This window comes from Microcebus murinus, chromosome 5, assembly GCF_040939455.1.
Source record: "Microcebus murinus isolate Inina chromosome 5, M.murinus_Inina_mat1.0, whole genome shotgun sequence".
Lineage (NCBI taxonomy): Eukaryota > Metazoa > Chordata > Mammalia > Primates > Cheirogaleidae > Microcebus > Microcebus murinus.
Window position 1 is genome coordinate 93,474,589 of NC_134108.1, and position 24,121 is coordinate 93,498,709.

Consider the following 24,121-nt stretch of genomic DNA (forward strand, 5'->3'; position numbering starts at 1 on the left):
AAAAACACCCTTACAGAAACAGCCAGAATAATATTTAAATGAAATATCTGGACACTTTCTGGTCCAATCATACTGACACATAAAATTAACCATCACTATTATCCCTATCACCCCAAATAAGGCACCAGTCTTAGAACCTATACGATCCAATTTATTAATAATTTAGATTTCAGTAGTAGCGAAATACAAGAACCAAAAAAGAAATATAGGTTCAGGAACTCTGTAAATGCCTCTATGAAAAGTACAAGGTATATTTCAAAGTATAGGTCCAAACATCAAAAAATTGTATTGCATTCTCTCATCAGCCAGGTCAGTTTGAGAAAGCACGGACAAAGTTATAGTAGTCAATCTTGTCTTCTCCATGAGTGCAAATCCTGATTAACTGCAGAAGAGAGCAAAGAGAACAGGTGAGACAGATCTGCAGGGCTTCCTTTAGTTTAACTGCAGAGTGTACGTATATATAATGATTGTGAAGCAGTTTAGAATTTTTATATCCTCAGTGGATTCTCAAATGATCCTGTGAACCTGGTAGGTAGGTCAGACATTATCCCCAGCTTATACTTAATGAAACCGAAGCTGGATAGGGTAAATGGCCTGCCCAAGATTTCAAGACTAACATTCATATTTATAAGAGCATTGCCATTTTTGAGCACTTTTCATTGTTTTTATATTTGAATGCAAGACTGTGTCTGCCCAGCTGATGTGGAGTAAGACTTTTAAAATAGCAGGCTTCTGTTACCACAGCCTAATGAAAGAATCTAGTTATGCCACTGCTCAAACTGTGTCCCTTGGAACTCAGGGGACTGAGTGGTAACTCTTGTCAGGTGACGGTAATGGACTGATCTGCTCTGGTTATTTTTATAAGACATGTGCAAATCTGCCCCACCCACCCCTTCCCTGTTCCACTTGCCAATGACTGCCATTCCTCTCTCCTATGTCAGTTCCCACGTCAGACAGTATGAGTGACTTGAAAATCAAAAGTTAAAAGCAGGGAAGGAGGATCAAGATGGTGGACGAGAAACACCGCCAGACAGAGTGTCTCTGCAGAAAAGAAAGATTCTAGCAGAAATTAGAAAAAAGAAGCAAGAAGGCGAGCATACAGCAGACGAGGGCCGTAAGAAGGGGTACCTGAGACCCCGGGAGACTCCACGGGAGGAGGCTGTGGAGGAGAACTGGAAGCTGAGACCGCTGGAGCAGCCCGGAGACCAGCGGCAAGGGTAGGTGGATAAATCACCTTTCCCCTCCCCTGCATTTGGGACTGCTGGTGGGCTCCCCAGTGGGTGGAGAGACCTGCGGACACCAGCCCAGAGACAGCCGCCGCCAGCTAGCGGTGAGCCTGTAGCGGACGTGGCACCAGACTCCCAAATCCCTCGGGGCACCTCTGTGTGCACATACCGGAGCCGCGCGGCAGGCGCCATATTGCCTCCTCCTCCCCTCCTCCGACCCTACCCGCGGCTGCCCAGAGAGACAATACAGCCACCAGCCGGAGGCACCTCCAGGGAACGGGACCTTCCCTTTTGGGACCCTACAGCTGACTAAGGGGAACTCAGACTGTGAGCTCCCTACCCGCCAGCCCTCCCAGGTGCTGCTGGCACAGTGTTCCCAGAACGGTGCCAACTCAGAGGCTGAGAGACACAGACACAGCTTGGGCTCCCTGTGGGTGAATTGGGACCGGAACTCCTCTCCCTGGTGGGGATACAGTTTGAACTCTAGGACTCAGAGGTCGGACCTGCAGACCAGATCCCTGTGCACCTAGGTATAGCATTGCCCGGGGCACAGAAGGGATATATGTGAACAGCCTACTGAGGTGTGTGTGCCTTCAGGGGCAGATCAGCGTCCTAGAGGGCAACCCTCCTCCCAAAAGGAGGCCGTGCACCCAGCCCAGGTGGCGTTCCTGCGCAGGGAACCTCCCCACCGGCATCACAATCTGGGGAGGCCTGGTGGCCTGTGGTCTGGCCTGCTGGCAGAGGCCCAGGAGTAGCTGCGGAGTTGGGGAGGGTGGAAAGAAGCGAGGCCCCCTCCAGTCTGCGGGTCTCAGCCCCACCCCCACAAGCAGACTTTCTGGCTGAGCGGGACCATTCCAGCCCCGCCATGACAGCTTTTCCTGGAAGCAGAGAACAGAACTTTGACCCCTGCTAAGGGCATTGGTGGTGCCTGAGGGCAGGCTTACCCAACCCGGCTCCGCCCAGAACAAGAGCTGATAACAGGACACAAAAACAACAGCGTAGCCTGTTCCTCCAAGCAAGCGCCACCTACTGTCAGGGACGGCATCCTGCACAGCCTTTTCACGGCACCCACTGACTCATTATACAGGGAGTGGTCGAATCTCACCCACAGACACCACCTAACGACTCAGAAACTAAACAAGGCATGTGAATACCCAAACAAAAACCTAAAGGAAAGAAACAACAACTGATCGACATGGGAAGAAATCAGCGAAGGAACTCAGGAAATATGAAGAACCAAATGGAAAACACACCCCCAAAGAGGAGCACCAGCACCCTAGAAACGGACACCAACCCAAATCAGGCAACCAAAATGACAGAAGAGGAATTTCGTATGTGGATCATAAGAACACTCACCGAGCTGCAACAACAACTCAATAACCAACACAAAGAAACCACAAAAAGCCTCCAGGACCTAGAACAAAAATTCACTAAAGAAATAGATACAATGAAGAAAAGTTTAACCGAACTTCTGGAAATGAAGAATCAATTCAGGGAACTACAAAATACAGTGGAAAGTCTCAAGAACAGGGTAGATCAAACAGAAGAAAGAATCTCAGAGCTGGAAGATAACACCCTCCAACTAAATAAAACATAGGTACTGCAGTAATAGGGTATTGGGCAGGGGGGAGGGGGGCGGGTATATACATATATAATGAGTGAGATGTGCACCATCTGGGGGATGGTCATGCTGGAGACTCAAACTTGTTGGGGGAGGGGGGGAAATGGGCATTTATTGAAACCTTAAAATCTGTACCCCCATAATATGCTGAAATAAAAAAAAAAGAACAACAACAACAACAACAAAAGTTAAAAGCATGCTATCAATCTAAGGTCTGGGTGGCTAACTGGGTGTTTGGCCCACACGAACAAATACCCTTCCATCTGCCCTCCCTTCTTCCCTGTTAATGTTTCTGCATATGAAAATCCTCATCTCCAACCCAGTCATTTTAGCCCTAAACAAAACCTTTTCCTAAATGACTCTTAAATTCTGAACGTCTCTTTTAGCTAAAAGATCTTCAAAAGGCCTACAGAACAATGCTCTTCATCAGTGAGAATGTCTTGATAATAAGTCAGAGTCCTTGGCAATTGTGAGAAAGATTTTGTTCTGAGTTTCAAGGGAACTCTGGCTAAAGGGGTTTATAATGAAGAAAAGTCACGAAACTCCCCCTTTGACTAGCTTGTGAAAGTTCTAGGAGGAAAATTTCCATGCTCTTTCTCCATTTGCAGCTGGCCATGCTCCCCCTACTGACAGATGGCACTGCCTCTGGGCAGTGGTCGGCCCTCTTCCATGCTAGCCCTGCTGACGGGCCAGTGCAGGTATTGGCCGTGAAGGGTACCAAAGGCTGCCAACCATCTTGCTCCGTCGACTTGTCTTTGAGTCTCCCTCTGGCCGCTCCCCCCTCATCACCTCTGTTGCTCTACTTCAGCCCTGACATGGTTGACTGACCACTCTGCTGTCTGGCCCCAGGCCCACTCAGAGAGATGCCCGGCAACAGCAGTTAGAAAAGAATGCCAATGCTAGAATCAGGGGGAAATACCTAATCAGGACAGAATAGGAGATCTGATTCGAACATCCTAAACCTGCCCCAGTTACAATGAAATATACATGCAGTTGCCTTTAGGAAAGAATGATCAATGCTCAGCTTCTGTAATGGATCTGGAAAAGTAATTCATTCATACTGACCTCCTGAACCAAGGAGTCATCAATTGGGAAATTAAGAGATTCACAGATTTTAAAGAACATCTCTCTGTCCACAAATCCTGAGGCTTCCTTGTCATAAACTTGAAATGCCTCACGAATATTGTCTTTGCATGGATGATCTTTCAGTTGCTTCTGGATTTTGTCTATTAATGCTTCCATTTCTTGCATACGATCCTCTTCAGTTTGCTTGCTGTAAAGAAAGGAAGGAAATGACTGGATGTGGTATTTATTCTTAACCAATCTTATCTCAGTGACCAAAGTTCTCACTTGATGAGGTTGGGGAAGCTTCCAATGACAAACAGCTTTGATGCTGAGCTGACCAATAACTGGATTCTAGCCTGTGGGGGCTGATGGCTGACTGCCACATCCGGAAGGCCTGACTCGGGGGCAGTTTTTGAACTGCCTCCCTTTCTACTGTCTGCACCACAAGGAGTCAAATCTAATGCTACCACCATCCCAAATTCAGTATTTGTGGGAATCACATGATTGTCTCTTACTGCTGTTGGAGATTAATGTTACCTCATCTAAAAATAAATGCCTGAGGATTTAAATATATATATATAAACCACACAGCCAGGAATCTCTTGCAGTTTTAACATTCCCTCTCCAATTCACAGTGAATTTTGTGGAAAGGTTATCTGTGGAAGTTAAGAGACTGCTCTGTGTGGTGGAGTGAAAGTATAGGCTTAGTATTTACTGATATGAAGACAGATTAGTAACAGAGCATTAGGAAGAAAGAGGTCTCTGCCTCACAACACAACCACTATAAGTAGAAGCTCAATTTTCATTTCCTCTGAACATGAAGATACAGTTATAAAATGAATGAAGTTTAGAGCTGGAAATGACTCCTTCATATTTCATCCTCATAAATCCTTTTGGAACAAAATGGGTCCAAATAAACTCAGTAAGCGCATTTCCCTTTTTCAATGATGATAAAACAGACTGAAGGCCCTAGTGACTTACCCTAGATCTCATGTTAGAAGCAAGACCAGAACGCTCATCTCACTACAGATCCAAAATGTTCTTTCAGGTATGCCCAATCACCTCTTACTGAATCCTCTCCTTCCATGACATCAAAACTATCAATCCACTATTGCTTTTCTGTGATTTTCTTATATAATATTCAAAAAGTCCACTATTACAAATAGCCTCTTTTACCTGCTGGCAGCCCTTGCTGGGGAAGGTATGAAGTGGTATAACCTTTCAGGAGCAATTTGGAAACATGGAGCAAAAGCCCAGCAAATAATATGAAATCATTTATCCTAAGGAAATAGCCATGGATTATATGCAAAGATACATCTATAAGACTGTTTCGAGATAGCCTAAATATCCAAAAATAGGGAATTAGTTAAATAATTTACACTACAATCAAGAAATGGAATAATGCACCCATTGACAATGCTGCAGAAAGAGTAGAAAGATATATTTTTAGTGAGAAAATCAAGGCATAAAAGTATGTATAGGATGCTGACTCTTGTGTAAAAGTTGTAGCGGAATAAGAGTATATATTTAAAGTTGCTTGTATTATGTAAAGAAACTCTGGGAATATATTTTAAAAAATGAACGAGCTAGTTAGCTATGGGGAATGGAAGGTAATCAGTAGGTAGATGGAAGATGGGGTGGGAGCAAAACCTTTCATTGGACCCTTCATGTGTGTGTGTGTGTGTGTGTGTGTGTATATGATCCACATGAATATAATACCTACTCAAAAAATTAAACTATTCATGCTCCATAAAATATTTCAGGATATCAGAAATGTTCATGATAAACTCTCAAGTGAAAGAAGCCAGTAAAATAGTGCTACGGTTTGGGTGTCTGTCCCCTCCAAATCTCATGTTGAAATGTGATTTCCAATGTCGGAGGTGGGGCCTACTGGGCGGTGTTTGGGTCATGGGGACAGATCCTCGTGAATGGCTTGGTGCCCTCCCTGCAGTAAGGAGTTCTCCCTGTATTAGTTCGTGAAAGAGCTGATTGTTTAAAAGAGCCTGGCAGCTCGCCCCCACCGATCTCGGTCCTCCTCCTGCCATGTGACATGCCTGCTTCCCTTTTACCTTCCACCTTGCTTAGAAGCTCCCTGAAGCCCTCACCAGAAGCAGATGCTGGTGCCATGCGTCTTGTAGGACTGTGAGCCAAATAAAGCTTTTTTTTGTTTGTTTAAATAAATTACCCAGTCTCAAGTATTCCTTTATAGCAATACAAAATGGACTAAGAGAAATAATATTGCAGAATTATTCCATTTTATATGCATATTAAAAAAACAACAAAGTAGATGTAGTCATTTCTGAGTTATAAGATTTACTAATATTTTTGTTTATTTCCATTTGTATTCCCTAAATTTGTATTCCCTAATTTTTTTTTTATTCTGGACATGTGTTACTTTTGTAGTGATACAAAAACAATAAAAAATTGCTATAAAAATCCCCCATATCTAAATACTCTCTTACACTATTTATTATAGAAGCAGAAACTGCTTATCTGATGAGCATAAGTCCAATCATACATACTAAATTATGCATGACCTCCAAGGGAGACATGCATGTCTCCAAGGGTCTATTTTAGTGGTAGAAAACAGTCAAACCTCAGTCTTCCCCATGTTCCCAAGCATTAGAGTCTTAGAGCATATGAAGTTAAAATGTGATCATCCAATCATTTTCAGAAAGAGAAAATAACTCTCCCTCCCCTGAAGAAGCCAGACACCTCTCCCCCTTCAGACCCCAGGGAAAGTACCTGTGGCATCTGCTGCCTTTGAGCAAGATGAAGTAAATTCAAGGCTAGATAGCAACAGGTGGTACTGTTTAAGGCACAGCTAGTTAAAGTTACAGCCCCTACACTTCACTGCCAGGGCCCGAGTCAGGGCCTGTTCTCTAGCAGAGCTGCAAGTCCCAGGACAAGGTTTGTTCCCGTGGGAGCAGAGGGGCCAGAAGGTTATGCTGCACAGGGACTGCCAACTGAGAGGCAGCTGGAGGTCCCAGAATGCTGGGTGAAGACTCTGTGCCAAGCTCGCCGATGCCCTGCCTTTATTTTCCATGAAAGTGCATGTGAGTTTTATGGAGTGACTAATCTCCCTTGGTGAGAGGGACGTCACAGTTTTCTGTCTGCTCTTAGAATATTTTGCTGCAAGTGTTCTCGCAAAGTCCTCCACTTAGCAAGAACCGAGTGGAATTCACGTGTTTTCTTAAACAGCAAACAATCTGTAATTCTGTTCTTCCTTACGTATAGTATTTCTTTTTGGTATTGGGCAACTCTGATACCAACATTGTGTTAGAGCTTTAAAATGACCATTTCGATTGCAAAGATTCGGCATGGAACCCCTGGCCTAACCTTAGCTCTTGAGCTGTGACCCAAGGCCATCCTTTGAGCCCATGAAAACAAACCCACTTCCAGGACAGGCAGCCACTTGCCTAGAGAGCTTCAGGTGGTCAAGAGTCTTTGCTAAATAAGAACATCCTGGATTCCCTGGTGCTTTTCTCTGGCAAAGCAAAGCAGATTTCAATGGATTCAAAACCTCAGCTTTGCCACTTAAAGTCTGCATGATCTTGACTAAATTACTTAACTGCTCTGTAGCTCAGTTTCATCATCTGTAATATGAGAATTTTTAAAGGAAGCCACCTCATATGTGTTGTAATAATTAAATCAGTTATTACATAGAAAGCATTTAGTGCCTGATGTAGCAGATACATAACAAATGTTAGTTTTTAACAGAGTTCCTTTGGCAGTCCTGGTGGAAACATTTGTTCACCCATTTAACAACTAATCATCGGGCATGTCAGGCTGAATGTAAGTGCTGGCAGAGGAGAGAAGTAAACTGTTGAGTATGACAGCAATCCTGTCTTTAGTAAGTATCCTTGCTCTCTGTTTGGGGGGTTAAGACACAGACTTTAAAATCATTTACAGATAGGAGAAATTTACATTACCATTTAAGAGGGATGTAGAGGATAGAAGAGTCAGAAAGAGCTGAACTGAGGAAGCGGCATTTGACCTAAGCCTTGAAGGATGTGAGAACTTGGACGTGCAGAATGAAATAAAGGGACTAAAGATGATTGGAACAGCCTGGGAAAAGGCAGGAAGAAAGAAATGCTTGAAGTTAATGTAATAAATCTGTTTGTCTGGAAAGCAGTGTGTGCGAAAAGGTGAACCCGAACTCTTAAGTCAGACGGTCATTTGGAGTCACACTATAGAGGTTCTTGGATACTAGGCTAAGAACTTTTAAATTTTATTTTTACGTGATAGAAACTTGTTAACAGTAGTGAGTCCAGGTGTGATAGCTGATGCCTGAAATCCCAGCACTTTGGGAGGCCAAGGCGGGAGGATCAGTTAAGGCCAGGAGTTCAAGACCAGCCTGGACAACATATTGAGACCTTGTCTCTACAAAAGATAAAAAAATAAAAAAAAACTTAGGTGTGGTGGCACGTGCCTGTAGTCCTAGCTGCTTGGGAGAGTGAGGAAGGAGGAACGCTTGAGCCCAGGAGTTCAAGGCTGCAGTGAGCTATGATTGTGTCACTGCCAATATCCAAGATGACTGGTTTGGCAACAGTGTGCAAAATGAATTAAGGAAGGGAGAAAGTGGGGGAGTGGAGAAGATAAGGTAGATGTTTTATGGAAACGTAGGTAAGCAGTGATAGGAGTGATGGCAGACACTGCTCAATATTCATTCTCTCCTTAATAAAGCCCTTAATTTGTTTGGAGCAGCAATTAGGAGTGACCATGTAATACAGCCCGGCCAATGAGATGTAAGCAGAAGTTTATAGGTGGGGCTTCTGGGAAAGCCCTTTAAAAATAGGAAAGACCTGGCAAGATTAGTTCTTTGGTCTTTTACCCATTATTCTTCCCCTCTGCCTGTCTAGAATATAAATGCAATTATGGAGATGGAACATTCACGTTGAGGCCACAGAGCGATAAGCATGAGGACAAAAGCTACTTGCTAAGGAAGTCTGAGTAATGACAGAGAAGTCAGGTAATGGCATTGTAAAACCACCAACCACACCAGCCTGGGTCTGCTTACCTCCAGACATTGCCTTACATCAGAAACATAAAATGCCGCTGGGTTAAGCTAATGTGAGTTTGTTTCTGTTGTGAGTTTGTTGTTATCATGTGCAGGCAAATGTAATTCCTAACACAATTTCGAGTGCTATATTAAGAAATGGTGGCAAGAATGAAAAGGAGAATTCAGAGGCAAGCGATATTGTAAAATAAAGGAAAAGAGCTTAGCAACTTATTGGATATGGTGCAAAACAGAAGTCAAGGGTATCTCCAAAGTTTCAAGTCAAGGTAAACGTGAAACTGAAGTCATTAAGAGAAAGAGGGGAGTCAGCATTTATGATTGCCCCCAGTGTGCCAGCCACTATGCTGGTGCTTTGCCTGGTTATCACAATACAGTGTTATCACAGCTGTACGAGACAGATAAGCAAAGAGAAGGAGTAAGGAAGAGCAGGTGTGCTGGAAAGATAAAACGACAATGGCTTCATTTTTAGTTGTACAAAGTGTGAGGCACTAGTGTTTCAGATAGACAAAGATACACTGAACAGGCAGGCAGGAATGTAGGAGCAGATTCAGGAGAGTGGTCAGGATGGAGAGCAACTCAGACACTCTACGATGTCAAGGGAGTTTATAGAAGGCAAACAAGAGGACCAAAACCAGGATCTTGAAAAACACCAGCCTAGAGGACAGAAGTAGGAAAAAGACACACAGAATAGGCTTTTAGAGAGGTAGGAGTACTAGAGACTCTAACTTTCTAGAACTCAAAAGAGAAGGTTTCAAAAAGGGGGTGGTAAACACAGTCAATTCTGTATGCAGATCAGAAAGACTAAACAAAAAAAGACCAGGGGTCAGCAAGCTACAGCACACAGGCCAAATCCAGCCTGCTGTCTATTTTTTGTACATAAAGTTTTATTGGAATACAGTCATTCCTGTTCATTTACATATTATCTATGGCTGCTTTCATGCTACACGGGCAGAGTTGCACAGTTATGACAGAGATGGTATGGTTCTACAAAGCCTAGATCATTTACTACCTGTCCCTCTACAAAAAAAAAAAAAGGATTGTCAATTGTCCTAGAATATTGCCCTAGAATATGAGACCCCTGTTCTCTCATATATTTGCCTAAGCATTTATTATAAGGTCTGGTATAGAGTATAAACTCAAATATCTGTTGAATTAATGACTAAATGAGAAGAGACTATTATACTTGCAAACAATCAATGGCCTTTAAGAAACCAATTTATGAAGAGTGGATTCTGAAGCAGTCAGGAGGAAAGTGGTTACACACACAAAATAGAAGAATTAAATTTGAAGAAATAAGAGAAGCTTCTTATTTCAAAAGAAGGTAAAGAGAAGATGAGTGATAGTATAGGAACATTCTAAGATGAAGGTAGGAAAACTGATGAAGTCACATTGGATCATTTGATCTCACATTTGAAACTAACCACAAAGTAAATATGGAAGAGCTTGGGGCTTAAAGGAAATGGAAAAAGAAATGAGAATATTTGAAAACTTCTACCTGGGAAAAGAGGCTGAAATGAAAAAGAAAGGATTACAAGGATCACTGAGTATGAGAGGAGGGTCCTCTTGAAACTGAACGGCACAAATCTGCACGCTAATGGAACCTGAATAATATACATGAACACATGCATATGTTTATGCTTTTCACACATGTAGATTTTCTATAGAGGGTGGGTTTATGAGCTTGTGCACTTATTATCCTTAAGCCTGAGTTCAAAATATTACAATGAGGACCCAAGACTTAAAGAGAACTTAAGAACTTAAAGTCAATACTCAGTTACCTGTACATGATTCTAATTTTCTGGCTCAGAGAAAGCAAATGGCTGACTCCAAATTTCATCATCCTACAATTGACATTTGAAATAAAAAGTATTTGGCTTGACAAGTATTCAGGATTCCCTTTCATTACTCTTAGCAGTGATTAGTCAAATAAATTTGTATATGTATTTCCTTAGAGTAGGATTCAGTACCAGATAAGAGAGTCAGGAGCCAAAGGCAGCATGGCCAGGAGGCACAGAAGGTATGACACTTAGATTCACGTAGTCTGCAATTATTTTGCCTCACTCATCTCTCTGGCCCATCACAAGAGAAGAAAGGGAATGTGAGGATCAAAACAAGAAGAACAATGGATCTCTTAACCCAGAGAGCTTGAATTTCTCTTTATTTTTATTGGTATCTTATTGTAAGGGCCACAGTGATGGCCCTTTTAGCACTTCTTCTCAGTGCTACAACAAAAACAAAAACAGGATGATTTTCCTGGTAGTATGCTGAAGCAAGAAGCTTTCTAGTATCTGCGGTATTTGCATAAACATGGAACAATAATGGGAAAAATAGTTTGAGAAAGTACTTGAATTAAATGTATGCCCGTGAGTATCAAGCAGGCCTTCAATGCTGTCCAGCCACCAAACTGTGCTTCTCTAGTTCATTCTTACTCTCCTAGACAGCTATTATATTTAAGTCCTGTGATAAATTTTTTTTTCACATTTTAACATCTCTGGAATTAGGATGCAGTTTTTGATTGATAGTGAATAAAGATTATAACTGGCAATATTCTTCTTTCTTAGTAATAGATAAAATTATGCTGTTTTTATTTTCATTTTATTATTATATTCATTTTATTAATTTTATTTAGTCAATTAAATATAGTCAGTTATATAGTCAATTATATAGTCAATAAAATAGAGGATTTCATAACTTCTCCACTCTCTTGAAAACTGCACCATCTCCCCAACATCCAACATCTCCCCAACCTCGCTCTTCCTACTGTGCTACTAGACTAAACACGATGAAACAATTAGAAGAGCCTCCCAACTGTATCTACTCACCTACCAGCATCTGTACCCACATACTCTGCCTCTCTGATTGTTACCATAGATCAAAGATTCGAAGAATCCCAGGACCCCAGAGGTTCCCGAAACCCTTTGAGGGTCTATGCAGTCAAAACTATTCTCATAATAATGCTAAGTCATTATTTGTCTTTTGTTTTCTCAAAAGTAGATAATGGAGTTTTCCAAAGGTTATGCAATGAATGATGTCACAGCGAGCAGAATACAGAAGCAAATGAAAATCCAGTTGTCTTCTATTACTAAAGTTAGACATTAATGAGATTTGCAAAAATGTAAAGCAGTGCCACTCTTTTCAGTACAATTTTTGTTTGTAAAAATATGGTTATTTTAAACAAATGTATGTTATTTGCGTTAAAATGAAATGGGTTTATTGTTTTTTAAAATAAATTACTATTTCTAAATGTTTCAGATATTAATTTCTAATATGCTAAATAAATATCAATAGATATAAACACATAAAAACTCTTTGGGGTCTTCAATAATTTTTAAGAGTATAAAGGTGTCCTGGGACCAAAGCGTTTGAGAAATACTGTCCTAGATGAAGGGTTGGTGTTTCTATCTAAAACCAATTCCTCCACTTATGTACTAAACCCCATCCTCTCACAAACTCCAGCAATCCTCTCCTCTCTCACACACATTCATAAATGTCTCCCTCTCTACAGAATCATTCCCTTTAACATACAAACATGCTGTTATTTCTTCTATACTAAAACAAGAGCAAAACCAAAACAAAACAAAACCTTCTCCTGACTCCACTTCCTCTGCCAGCTATTACCCCATTTCATTTTCCCCTTTGTACAAAACCCCCTCAAAAGAGTTGTCTGTACTTCTGATCTAGAATTGCTCTCTCCTGTTCTCTCTTAAATCCACTCTGCCAGGTTTTCCAACCCTTCTCATTCCACTGAAACTCTTCATTAAGGTCCCTAATTCCCCGAATATGCTAAATTCCCTTTTCACACAATGAGTCATTCTGTCTTCCTTGATATACAGGTAGTTCTCAATGTGCATGGTTTGAGATGTACCCTATAGCAAAATAACCCAGTACCCCCCCCCAATAACATGGTTCAAATTCCAGTTATCACAGTTTTTTAACTGAGAGTGATCGCATAAAGTCCAAACCTCTCTGTCAAGTCTTTAGTTCACTAATCATGATATAAATAAACAGATACATATCATAGTGACAATCACATCATTTCTTTCAAAGGCTGCTGGTGATTCGTCACTGTGTGTATGTATTTCAGTTCTCATACAGACAGCAAAGTGTGCAGCTGTGTTGCCTCCTGGTCTCTCAGTGATACACCCAACATGATATTTTACAAAACTGGATCATTAAAAGAGGGAATTGGCTAACAAAGATGAAACTGCAGCAAAAAAACAAAAAGTGATGATGCTAGCAATGAAATTCAAGCCAAACATAAATGGATTTATAGAAGAAATAGCTGGCTGTGGGAATGTTGACACAGCCACCTTTCAAGAGACTCTAGATATGCAGCCAGAGGAACTTGGTGAAGGTGGATTTACCAACATTAATGAGGAAAGTGATTGTAATGAAAAGAATGAAGATATCCTGGATGCCCACAAAACACTTCACATTAAAAGAACTCTCAGAGATATTTCATTCTCATTAAAGGAACTCAGGAGATATTTTTATAACATTGAAAACAAAGATAATAAAATGTTGGAAGTTGATTCAATCTGAAACAGGAATATGACACTTCACCAAAGACATTCACTCTATATCACAAGTTATGCAAAGAGAAGAAGGCAAGCACTATTCAAACTACTCTTTATATATTTTTAACAAAGAAAGCATTTTAAATCTCAATGTTCACGATGTTTTAAATCATACTGTGCTAAGTAAAAATTAGTTTTACTATTTTTTCATTTCCGTATACATTTATAACCATCAGAATTTTTAATGTAGTAACACAAATGTGTAAAGGGCACAGAAAAAGAATACTAAATTTTCCTATTGATTATTAACATTTTTTTTTGCATGGTTATTTTACAGTCCCACAGCACCATGTAAAGGGAGAAATTCTGTGCGTTCATTAGGCTCCCATGACACCATATTCACTTGGCTCTCTTCCTCTCTCACTGGTTGTCCTTTTCAGTTTCCTCACCTGCTAGTGATGGAGGACCCCAGGGCTTAGTCCTTGGAGCTATTCTCTTCTTTATTTATACCAACTTAGAGATTTCATCCAGTCCTGTGGCCTAAAATATCATCTATATGCCAACAACTCCCACATTTACATCTCCAGCCCAGACCTCTTGCCTGAATTCCATATTGACATATCCAATAGCCAATATGCTATCTCTTCTAGGCTATCTACTTGCTATCTTAAACCTAGTACAGTATATCCAAAACCAAAATCCCCACTACAGTAAAAAAAAAAAAAAAAAAGCCCACAAAAACCAAAACAAAACAAAAACCCTCCTCTACCTACAGTCCACATCTTCCCCATCTCAGCTAATGGCAGTTCCTTCCTCCTAGTTGCTCAGGCAAAAAAATCTTTGTGTCGTCATTAACTATCCTCTTTCTTTCACATCCCCTATAAAATCTGTCTGAAGTCCTACTGGCATTACCTTCAAAGTATATTCAAATCAGATCACTTCTCCCCACCCCCACTAAGACCACCCTGGGCCATGCATCATCATCTCTTGTATGGCTTACTGTAGTATTCTGCTTAATCTCCCTTTAAAACTATTTTTAACACAACAGCCAGGGTAGTTCTTTTAACACATCAACTGCCATGGAGTTGTATTTAACTCACTGCAGTTTTGACCCCAGGGCCATGTGAAGCATATACATAGAATCTTACTTGTTGATATTCTTGTTATAATTAATATTGACAATTTAATTATAAAAATGTGGATTAAATGAACAGAAGTCAATAAATTTCATTTTTCTATTTATGTTTACTTGAAGTTTTTATTCTATTTTTATAATAAAACACTGTGGTCCCAAGGAAAAGTTTCTGGGTTTTTTGTGTGGCAGTCAATGTGTTAAACTATATGTCAAATTTTGCCACTCCTCTACTCAGAACCTCCCAATGGCTCCATTTCATTCAGAGAAAAGCCAGAACTTTTCCAAAGACCTAGTAGGTGCTACACAATCTAGCGCCTTGTTAATTTTATAATCCCATCTCCTATTCTTCTTCCTCTCATTCCATTTCAGCCACTCTCACTGGCCGCCTACTTGCCAATGTTCCTTGAGTACTCTAGGCTAGGCATGTTACCACTCAGGGCCTTTGCACTCACCATTCCTCTTCCTGAAAAGCTCTTCCTCCAGACATCCATTTGGCTAACACCCTTACCTTCAACTGTTTGCTCAATGTCACCTTCTCAATGTCTCAAGGTGCAACCACATGCTCTGATCAATTGCAACCTACTGCCACTCTTCAGAAACTCTTATTACACTTATTGTGCTCCATTTTTCCATAGCACTTATCACTAATATTCTATAATTTTCTTATTTATATTATTTATTTCCTGATGCTTAGAAGGTCAACTCTAAGAGGACAACTTCTATTTTGTTTACTGATATAAGCCCAAGGGCCTAGTGATAGTATCTGACACATAGTAGGCGTTCAATAATCACAGCTGACCAGTGAACAACATGGGTTTGAACTGCTCGGGTCCAATTTCATGCAGATTTTCTTCCACCTTTGCCAGCCCTGAGACAACAAGACCAACATTTCCCCTTCCTCCTCCTCCTCAGCCCCTTCAATGTAAAGATGATGAAGATGAAGACCTTTATGATGATCCACTTCCACTTAATGAATAGTAAATACATTTTCTCTTCCTTATGATTTTCTTAGTAACTTTCTTTTTTCTAGCTTACTTTATTATAAGATTACAGTATATGATACATATAATATACAAAATATGTGTCAATCGACTGTTAATGTTATTGCTAAAGCTTCGTTCCTGTCAATAAGAGCCTACTAACAGTAAGGCTGGGGGAGTCAAAAGTTATACATGGTGGCTCACGCCTGTAATCCTAGCACTCTGGGAGGCCGAGGCGGGCGGATTACTGGAGGTCAGGAGTTCAAAACCAGCCTGAGCAAGAGTGAGACCCGTCTCTACTATAAATGGAAAGAAATTAATTGGCCAACTAATATATAGAAAAAAATTAGCTGGGTATGGTGGCACATGCCTGTAGTCCCAGCTACTCGGGAGGCTGAGGCAGGAGGATTGCTTAAGCCCAGGAGATTGAGGTTGCTGTGAGCTAGGCTGATGCTACGGCACTCACTCTAGCCTGGGCAACAAAGCAAGACTCTGTCTCAAAAAAAAAAAAAAAAAAAAGTTATACATGGATTTTGGACTGTGCAGGGGTTTGGTGCCCCTAACCCCTTTATTGTTCAAGGGTCAACTGTATTTGCTAAATAAATGAAGCTGGAAAAGTTCTAAGTTACTAGTTATTATATTAGACCCAGGGAACATTCTGTGTATGTCTAATAATTCCCACCTGGTAAGGGAAATCTGAAAATCTAAATGTGATTACTCATTCATTTTGCCAAGAACCACTTCCTGAATACCTTGCATGTGCCAAAGGCAAAATGAACCCCAGGCAGTGAAACATACTTTTCCACGTTTGGTGCAGGAGCTTCTTGCCTTCGGATATGGTTCTGTATTGACGAGAGTGCTTCTGGTGTATACTGGGCAGCGTTGCTCTCCATGTATTTCAAAACATACTCATCTGTGTCAAGGATGACGAACCGGTGGCCAAACACTGGAGACAGGGCAGAAATATACTTAGCTTTGTTATGTTTCTCTCATGCAATCAGGAGTAAAATAATATTAACCCTTCAATGATAAATTTACAGATATGCATCTGTGACTAAGACTAAAGAACTTTCAATAGGCTTTATAAACTAATATCCAGTAATTTCCTCAGTGTTTAGGAAACTCATTGTCAACACATATAGCAAAAAAATGCAATCAATTTAGAGTTTAATTGATAAAGAAGGAGATAAAGACATTATACTATATATACACAAGAATATTAGCTTTAGTCTTAGCTGGAATATAGCCTAATTGTCTTTTTACAAGAGTTAAATAAATTAAATTCCAACTAAGAATAGAACTCATTTGCCCAGCCTGTAAAAATTCTGAACTGTGTTTAGACCTACCCTCAATCACAGCACCAATGTAGAAGTCACTAGGGTCATAGTAGACGGGGTTGTCCGCCGTAGAGTTTGGTTTAACAACTTTAGTCCTGCCAAGGTACTTGCCCCCAATGATCCCAGAATTGCGTACAGGAGGCTCAAAGATACTGATCATGTCAGTAGCTAGAAAATAAGAAAAGACGAATCGGCGGTCTTTGTCTTCTGGTATGGGGGATTCCTGGAAAGGTGAAGAAGAGGATACCATGAAGGTTCGTGATCTATCCAGATGCCCCAAACTTAAATGCTTATAGAGATCCAAGTATAGGCTATAAATGATGCAGTTTGTGTTCATACAATGTAAACAAACATATGGGGGAAAACTCTGGTGGCCTGGGAAGGACATGCCTCCTCTAAGGGAGGCTGCCTAAACTCAACTCCAGTTGATTGTTGCCTTGTAAAAATGTAGGCCCAATGTTGCTAGGTCTTTCGGTTTTTCAAAAGATGATAAAAATTTGGATTATTATATAAAATCCCTGATTTTAAAGTGTTGACTCCAACTCTTTTAAACACCATGTAGCCCAGACAAAACACATAGTACTAGAGTACATATGTGGGCTACATTCTGCCTACAGGCTGCGAGTTTGAGACCTCTTGGTTGACATTAGTTTAACAACTTTGTGGACACTAAAATGATTATGCGAGGTTTAGTTTTGTAAATGAATCTATTTATATACATAATATTAAAAATAAAATTTAAGAAGGAAGGAATAAGAGTAAGATAAATCACATAATTGAAAGTGATTCTTAGAAAACGATCTTGTAAACAAGAGTTTTCCTAAATCAGTCACAGAATGATTACATAATTCTTAAGGAATAAATTCTAGCTCAAACAAGTCTTAATATAGACATGCTTATTCCTAATTAAAATCTCACTTTGCAACTTCAGCAAATATCTTCTCATTCAGACCATGGAATTATATGTGTAATAATTTCTCATCTGTTGAAGAAAGTCATTAGATTTTCTCTTAGTAAAATAATTCTGTCATACCATTCCCTACTCTAAGAGTCTCCAAACCATTTTGATTGGACATCCATGAAATAAAAATATAAATTTTAAACAAATACCTACAATATGGTTAATAAAAATCAAATCATATCACTCTTCTGCTCTCAAATGTCCAAAGGATTCCCATTACACTTAGAAGAAAATACAAAGTTCTAAGAAGGGACATACCAAAGAGGTTAAGAGAACAGTGGTAACAGTTCATCATGGCAGGAAGGAGTATTTTAAAAGTTAAAAAAATTTTTTTATTAAGTTTTTATTTTGAACTAACTTTACACTTACAAAAAGGTTGCATAAATAGTACAGAGAATTCTCATCTACCCCTCACCAAGCTTCCCTTAACATTTTATGTAACCATAATACAATGATCAAAACCAGAAAAATAACAATACTATTAAATAAACTACTGTCCTTATTCAAATTTCACCTGGTCTTCACAGTGTTCTTTTTCTATTTCAGGATTCTAGCCAGGATTTCACATTGCATTTAGTTGTTATTTCTCTTTAGTCTCCTCTAATCTGTGATAGGTCCTCAGCCTACCTTTGCCTTTCATAACCTTGAAATTTTTGAAGATTATTGATCAATTATTTTGCTGAATGTTCCTCATGCAACTCATTTTTGCATTTTCATCAAAGATACCCCAGAAAAGATACCATGACCTTAGTGCATATCAAGGAGTTCATGATATTACCATGTCTTATTACTGATGATGTTGATCATTTAATTAAGAAGGTCTCTCCCCTTTACCATCTTTCCCTTTGCAATTACTAAATATCTCAGGGGAGATATTTTGAGATTATGAAAATCCAGCTAGCTTCTCCTCAAAGGTTTTCTCATTAATTTTAGCATCCACTGATGGATCTTTTCTGCACGGTTATTGCTGTGGTATGTACCTAATGGTAATTTTCCTATTTCCCACATTTCTTCTACATTTATTAATTAAAATTCTACTATATGGAGCAATCGTCTCTCTGGGGATGAGTATTTATCACTGATAAATCACTGTTACCATTTAGAATTACAAGCACATGATATTCATAAGCAGACCAACTTTCTGTTGGTTTTATCTTTAAATTCTCTGGGGCTTGTTACCTACATGCTCTCGTTACCTGGACTGCTCCCACCATCTCAGCTCTCTGGACTTGTTAAACCACAGGTACAGAGCCCTAACCTGGCCTCAGACCTGACATTTCCCCCTTCTTCCCTCCACTCACAGCACACCTCCTCTGCCTTACACGCAGTTCCTGCAGATAGTCCCCTACTGGCTCCCCCAGTTATTCACTCCATCTGCTCTGCTACGACTTTCTCAGAGAGGCTTTCCCTAATCCGCCAATATAAATGAGCCCCTTCCCCATCATTCTCTGTCTCTTGCTTTATTTTTTTATAGCATGTGTTACTACCTGACCTCATAAAATATATTTCTCTATTGACTAGAACGTCAACTAGAATGTCAGCTCCATGAGGGCAAAGATTTGTCTATCTTGTTCTCTGCTATACCCTCAGTACCTACAACTATACCTAGGCTCAGAGTAGTCCTTTAATATTTATTGAATGAATTAATTAATAATGAAATATATGCTCTTCTGTAAAATATATTTTGTACATTACAAAACATAAACTATCAGGGGCTATAAAATAAATGTACTCACAATAAATAAAACATAAAATATGTACAGGCTGTAATATTTTCTTAACGAACAACGTAGATGGTACTGTCTTGCATAAGCCTTGGAGGGCATGCATGCTGCTTTGAAGATCACCGCTCAAATCAAGTTTCTTATGTTCTCCCAAAGCTTCCCCAAATTTCTCAGCCAGCACTCCATGCTGAGCCCAGATAGTTTACCAGCATATTTTCACTTAGGCACCAATCGCCTACCCAGGTTTAGTATACTTTATTTTCTCAGAACACATCCACTGTCTTTGTCTGAACTCCACGGGGTTTAGTTGTATTTGTCTCTGGTCATTTCTCTAGCATGTTACTTTCTTTTTGAATTTCCGTCTTTTCTTCTGAAGTCCCCACCTCACTCCTAAACCTTTCCCCCTTATTGTCAGGAACCCTTTCTTTCTTCCTCCAGAGATTTTTTGATGAGCCCATTTAATACATTCTCTATTTCACCAAATAGGTGAGGAAAAAACATTCGAAAATTACCATGACTATCACTTCTTTTTTCCTGTCCATACAAAGATATCCACTATTTCTTTACTAATAGTTCTGTTGGCTTTCTTTTAAATCTTTTTGCTGTAACACAGAGACAAAATTGGAAAATAAAAACCCAAAATACACACCTCAAAGAAATTTTCATAGAATGAACACCATGTAATCAACACCCAGGTCAAGAAACAAAGCATTGACAGAACCTAAAAAGTGCCCTTCCAGTCAATATTCCATCTTTCCCCCCTCAAAGAGGCCATTATCCTAAGTTTTATGGTTTTCTTTAGTTTTACCACAAAGGAGGCAAATGAACAGTGTCATTTTATCTGTTTTTTAATCTTCATATAAATGGAATTACATAATATGTACTTTTTGTGTCTGGCTTCTTGTGTTCACAATTATGTTTATGTGATTTATCCACATTGTTGTTGGTGGCTGTAATTCGTTAATTTTCATTTCACTCAGAATTCAGATCATTATATTAACATAAATATGCCATAATTTATCCAGCTTCCTGTAGATGTTATTTTAGTCTATTTTTGGCTACTGTGACTATGCTGTTATGAACATTTTTACCTTTGGTACACATATAGGGTACCATTTTGGCACAATCTAGTATACTTGATTATGCCAATCTGTTTTACTAAGTGGGAGTATCATTGAAAGTATGAGAGTTCCATATTCTCACCAACATAATAACCGTTAAGGTAGATGGATACGAGGCACTCACTATGATTGTAATTTGCACTTCCCAGATTACTAACGAGGCTGAGAACTTTTTCATATCTTCAGAGGCCTTTTGGATATCCTCTTTTGTGAAATGCCTGCTCAAGTTTCTTACCCCTTTTTCTTAATGATTTGGGAGTGTTCTTTATACATTCTGGATATAAGTTCTTGGTTGATTTTTCTGGCAAACATCTTTTCCCACTGTGAGCTAGCCTTTTTTATTATCTTAATGGTATTTTTTTTTTTTTTTCCTGTGAGACAGGGTCTCACTCTGTTGTCCAGGCTAGAATGCAGTGGCATCATCACAGCTCACTGCAACCTCAAACTCCTGGGCGCAAGCAATCCTTCTGCCTTAGTCTCCTGAGTAGCTGGGACCATAGACATGCACTGCATCCAGCTAATTTTTCCATTTTTTATAGAGACCAGGTCTCACTATGTTGCTAGGGCTGGTCTTGAACTCCTGGTCGGCTTCAAACAATCCTCCCACTTTGCCTCCCTAAGTGCTAGTATTATAGGCGTGAGCCACCGTACCCAGCCAATGGTGATTTTGTGAGGAAGAGAAATTCTTCATTTTAATGTAGTCAAGTTTATCCATTTTTAAAAACAATCACTGCAATTTGTGCCCTACTAAATAAATCTTTCCCTACTACAAGGTTAAGGTTATACCATCATTAAAAAGTTGTAGGCTGGGCGCGGTGGCACATGCCTGTAATCCGAGAACTCTGGGAGGCCAAGGCGGGAGGATCGTTTGAGCTCAGGAGTTCGAGACCAGACTGAGCAAGAGCAAGACCCCGTCTCTACTAAAAAAATAGAAAGAAATTACCTGGACAACTAAAAAATACATATATAAAAAAAATTAGGTGGGCATGGTGGCACATGCCTGTAGTCTCAGCTACTCAGGAGGCTGAGGCAGGAGGATCCCTTGAGCCCAGCAATTTGAGGTTGCTGTGAGCTACGCTGACGCCACAGCACTTTAGCCCTGCGAAAAAGCGAGACACTGTCTCAAAAAAAAAAAAAATTATTGTTTTGCCTTTCACATTTAAATTTTCAACCTATACAGAATTGATTTCTACTTTTGGCATGAAGTGGAGGTCAAATTTTCTTCTTCTTTTTTTTCCATATGAATATCAAATTGTTCTGATATCATTTATTAGAAAGACCTTCCTTTCCCAGCCCCTCTGCAGTACCATATTTGTCCTTTATCTTAAAGGTGTATCAGTCTGTTTCCGGGCTGTCTGTTCTTTTCCATTGGTTTGTTTATCCTTGCACCAATACCATATTGTTTTAATTGCTATAACTTAATGAAATATTATGATATTTTGTTGAGCAAATCTCCCAATTTTGTTCTTCTCAAGAGTATCTTGGCTATTCTTGGTTGCTTTGCATCTCCACATAAATTGTATAATCAGTTTATCAAGCTCTGCAAAAACAAAATCACTTTGGGATTCTGACTGCGATGCTTTTGAAAGAATAAGTCAATTTAGGGTAAATATTTTTATAATATTGAATTTTCTAACCAATGAACATGGCATGTCCCTTGATTTATTTAGGTCTTCTTTAATTTTCTTTCAATAATGTCTTAGGTATTACATACCTTTTGTTTGACTTATTTATAGGAATTTATTATTTTTGATGCTATGGTAAATGGTATTTTTTAACTTTATTTTTTGTTTGTTGCCATTTGTATATTGACTTTACTAATGTAGAAGGTAGATTCTTTATTTTCTATATATACATTTGTTCAATTTGGATAATGCGAGTTTTATTTCTTCCTCTTCAGTTCCTATACTTTTTAAATTTTCCTCCCTATTTTTACTGCTCTAGCTAGGACCTCCAGAACCATGTTGATCAGAATGGGTGAAAGCAGCCCTGTCTTGTTCCTACTCTCTGAAAGTATACTTTGAAGACTTCACCATTAAATAAAGCTGTTTGCAGTAGAATTTTGATAAATACTCTTTATTGGATTAAGGAAACCCCCTTTAACCACCGTTTTAAAAGAGTTTTGTTTTAGAATCATAATGGATTAATTTTAGCAAATGCTTTTCAGAATCTAATTTTTCTGTCTTATTCTATTAATGTGATGATTTTTAAAAACTAAAATAGACTTTTTTGGCTTATTTCTCATTCTCTGGTGAAATTCTCATAGTTTTCTTTTTAAAGTTCTGAGGTTTACAATGCTAGAATTTGAAGTTCCTTTGTATATATTTCTATTATCTGTTGTTTCTAGTCATTTTTCTTTATGTTATCTTGCCTTGTTTCTGGACATTACATCTAAGATGATGCTATCTTCAGAGAATTTATATTTGCTTCTGCCAGTTACCTGTGGGCATTAGAATCCAGGCAATCTGATTTGTGAAACGGAGATAATTCAGGGACTGCAATAATTCAAAGCCAGACAATAGGCCCTTCAAGAATTAGCCACTGTATTTAAAGGTGGTACAATGGACATTGGAGCCTCAGAAGGAGGGAGGGTTGGAGAGAGGCGAGAGAAGTAAAACTACTTATTGAGAGCAATGTACATTACTTGGATGATGGATGGGTACACTAAAAACCCAGATATCACCACTATACAATTCATCCATGTAACTAAAAATCACTTGTCCTCCCCTAAATCTATCAAAATGAAAGAAAAGAAAGAAAGAAAGGAAGAAAGAAGGAAAGAATTAGTCACTTACAGACTAAATTAGCACAGAGGGTATACCAAGTGCTTCTGCCTTTGACAGGCCCTGGATTCCAATGTTTGCCCTCCTTCTTCTGGAATCAGCAAAAATGTCTAGGGGGAAAATGGCTCCAAATGTCAGGCTCACTGACATTTGAGCCTGACAGGTGACCCACCACACCACACCCCCAAATCCTATTCCCAGAAATAACTTATTTCAACTTTTGCAATTTTATGTTCACATTTCTAAATAAAATGCTTATATTCCCATTTCTACATTTTTTCCATCTTTAAGACATTATCCTTTGAATTCCTATCAATAATTTGTCTGAGGTAATTCAGCTTATTAGTGGTATATGCGGGATTTGAACTTATGTCTATTTCCAAGCTTCATGCTCTTAACTACTCATCAAATAACTTCTCAAAGGCAGTATCTATTAAATTGGTATGATTCCATTTATTACATTTAATTAATGTAAGATTTGTCAAGGTAGATATCAGGAAATGCTAAAATTTAGTAAGACATGGTCCCTATCCTCAAGGAAATCACAGTATACTCAAAAGTCATACAGATACACAAATGGTTTGAATATAACTCAGGATTTCATAACTGCTTAATAAAAGAGGCAAAAAGG

The 24,121-nt window shown here is 39.3% G+C and overlaps 1 protein-coding gene across 1 annotated transcript in view; it reads right to left on the reverse strand.

Moving 5' to 3' along the window:
• Positions 1-135: 135 nt before the first annotated feature.
• The window catches only part of EFHC1 (EF-hand domain containing 1), a 56,148-nt gene continuing 32,162 nt past the window's right edge, over positions 136-24,121 (reverse strand). The window contains exons 8-11 of the mRNA XM_012760851.3: positions 16,911-17,124; positions 16,363-16,510; positions 3,913-4,120; positions 136-382 (exon numbers count right to left, since the gene is read on the reverse strand). Coding sequence (XP_012616305.1) covers positions 311-382; positions 3,913-4,120; positions 16,363-16,510; positions 16,911-17,124 — 642 coding nt within the window. The 3' untranslated portion in view covers positions 136-310. The remainder of the gene's footprint in view (positions 383-3,912; positions 4,121-16,362; positions 16,511-16,910; positions 17,125-24,121) is intronic.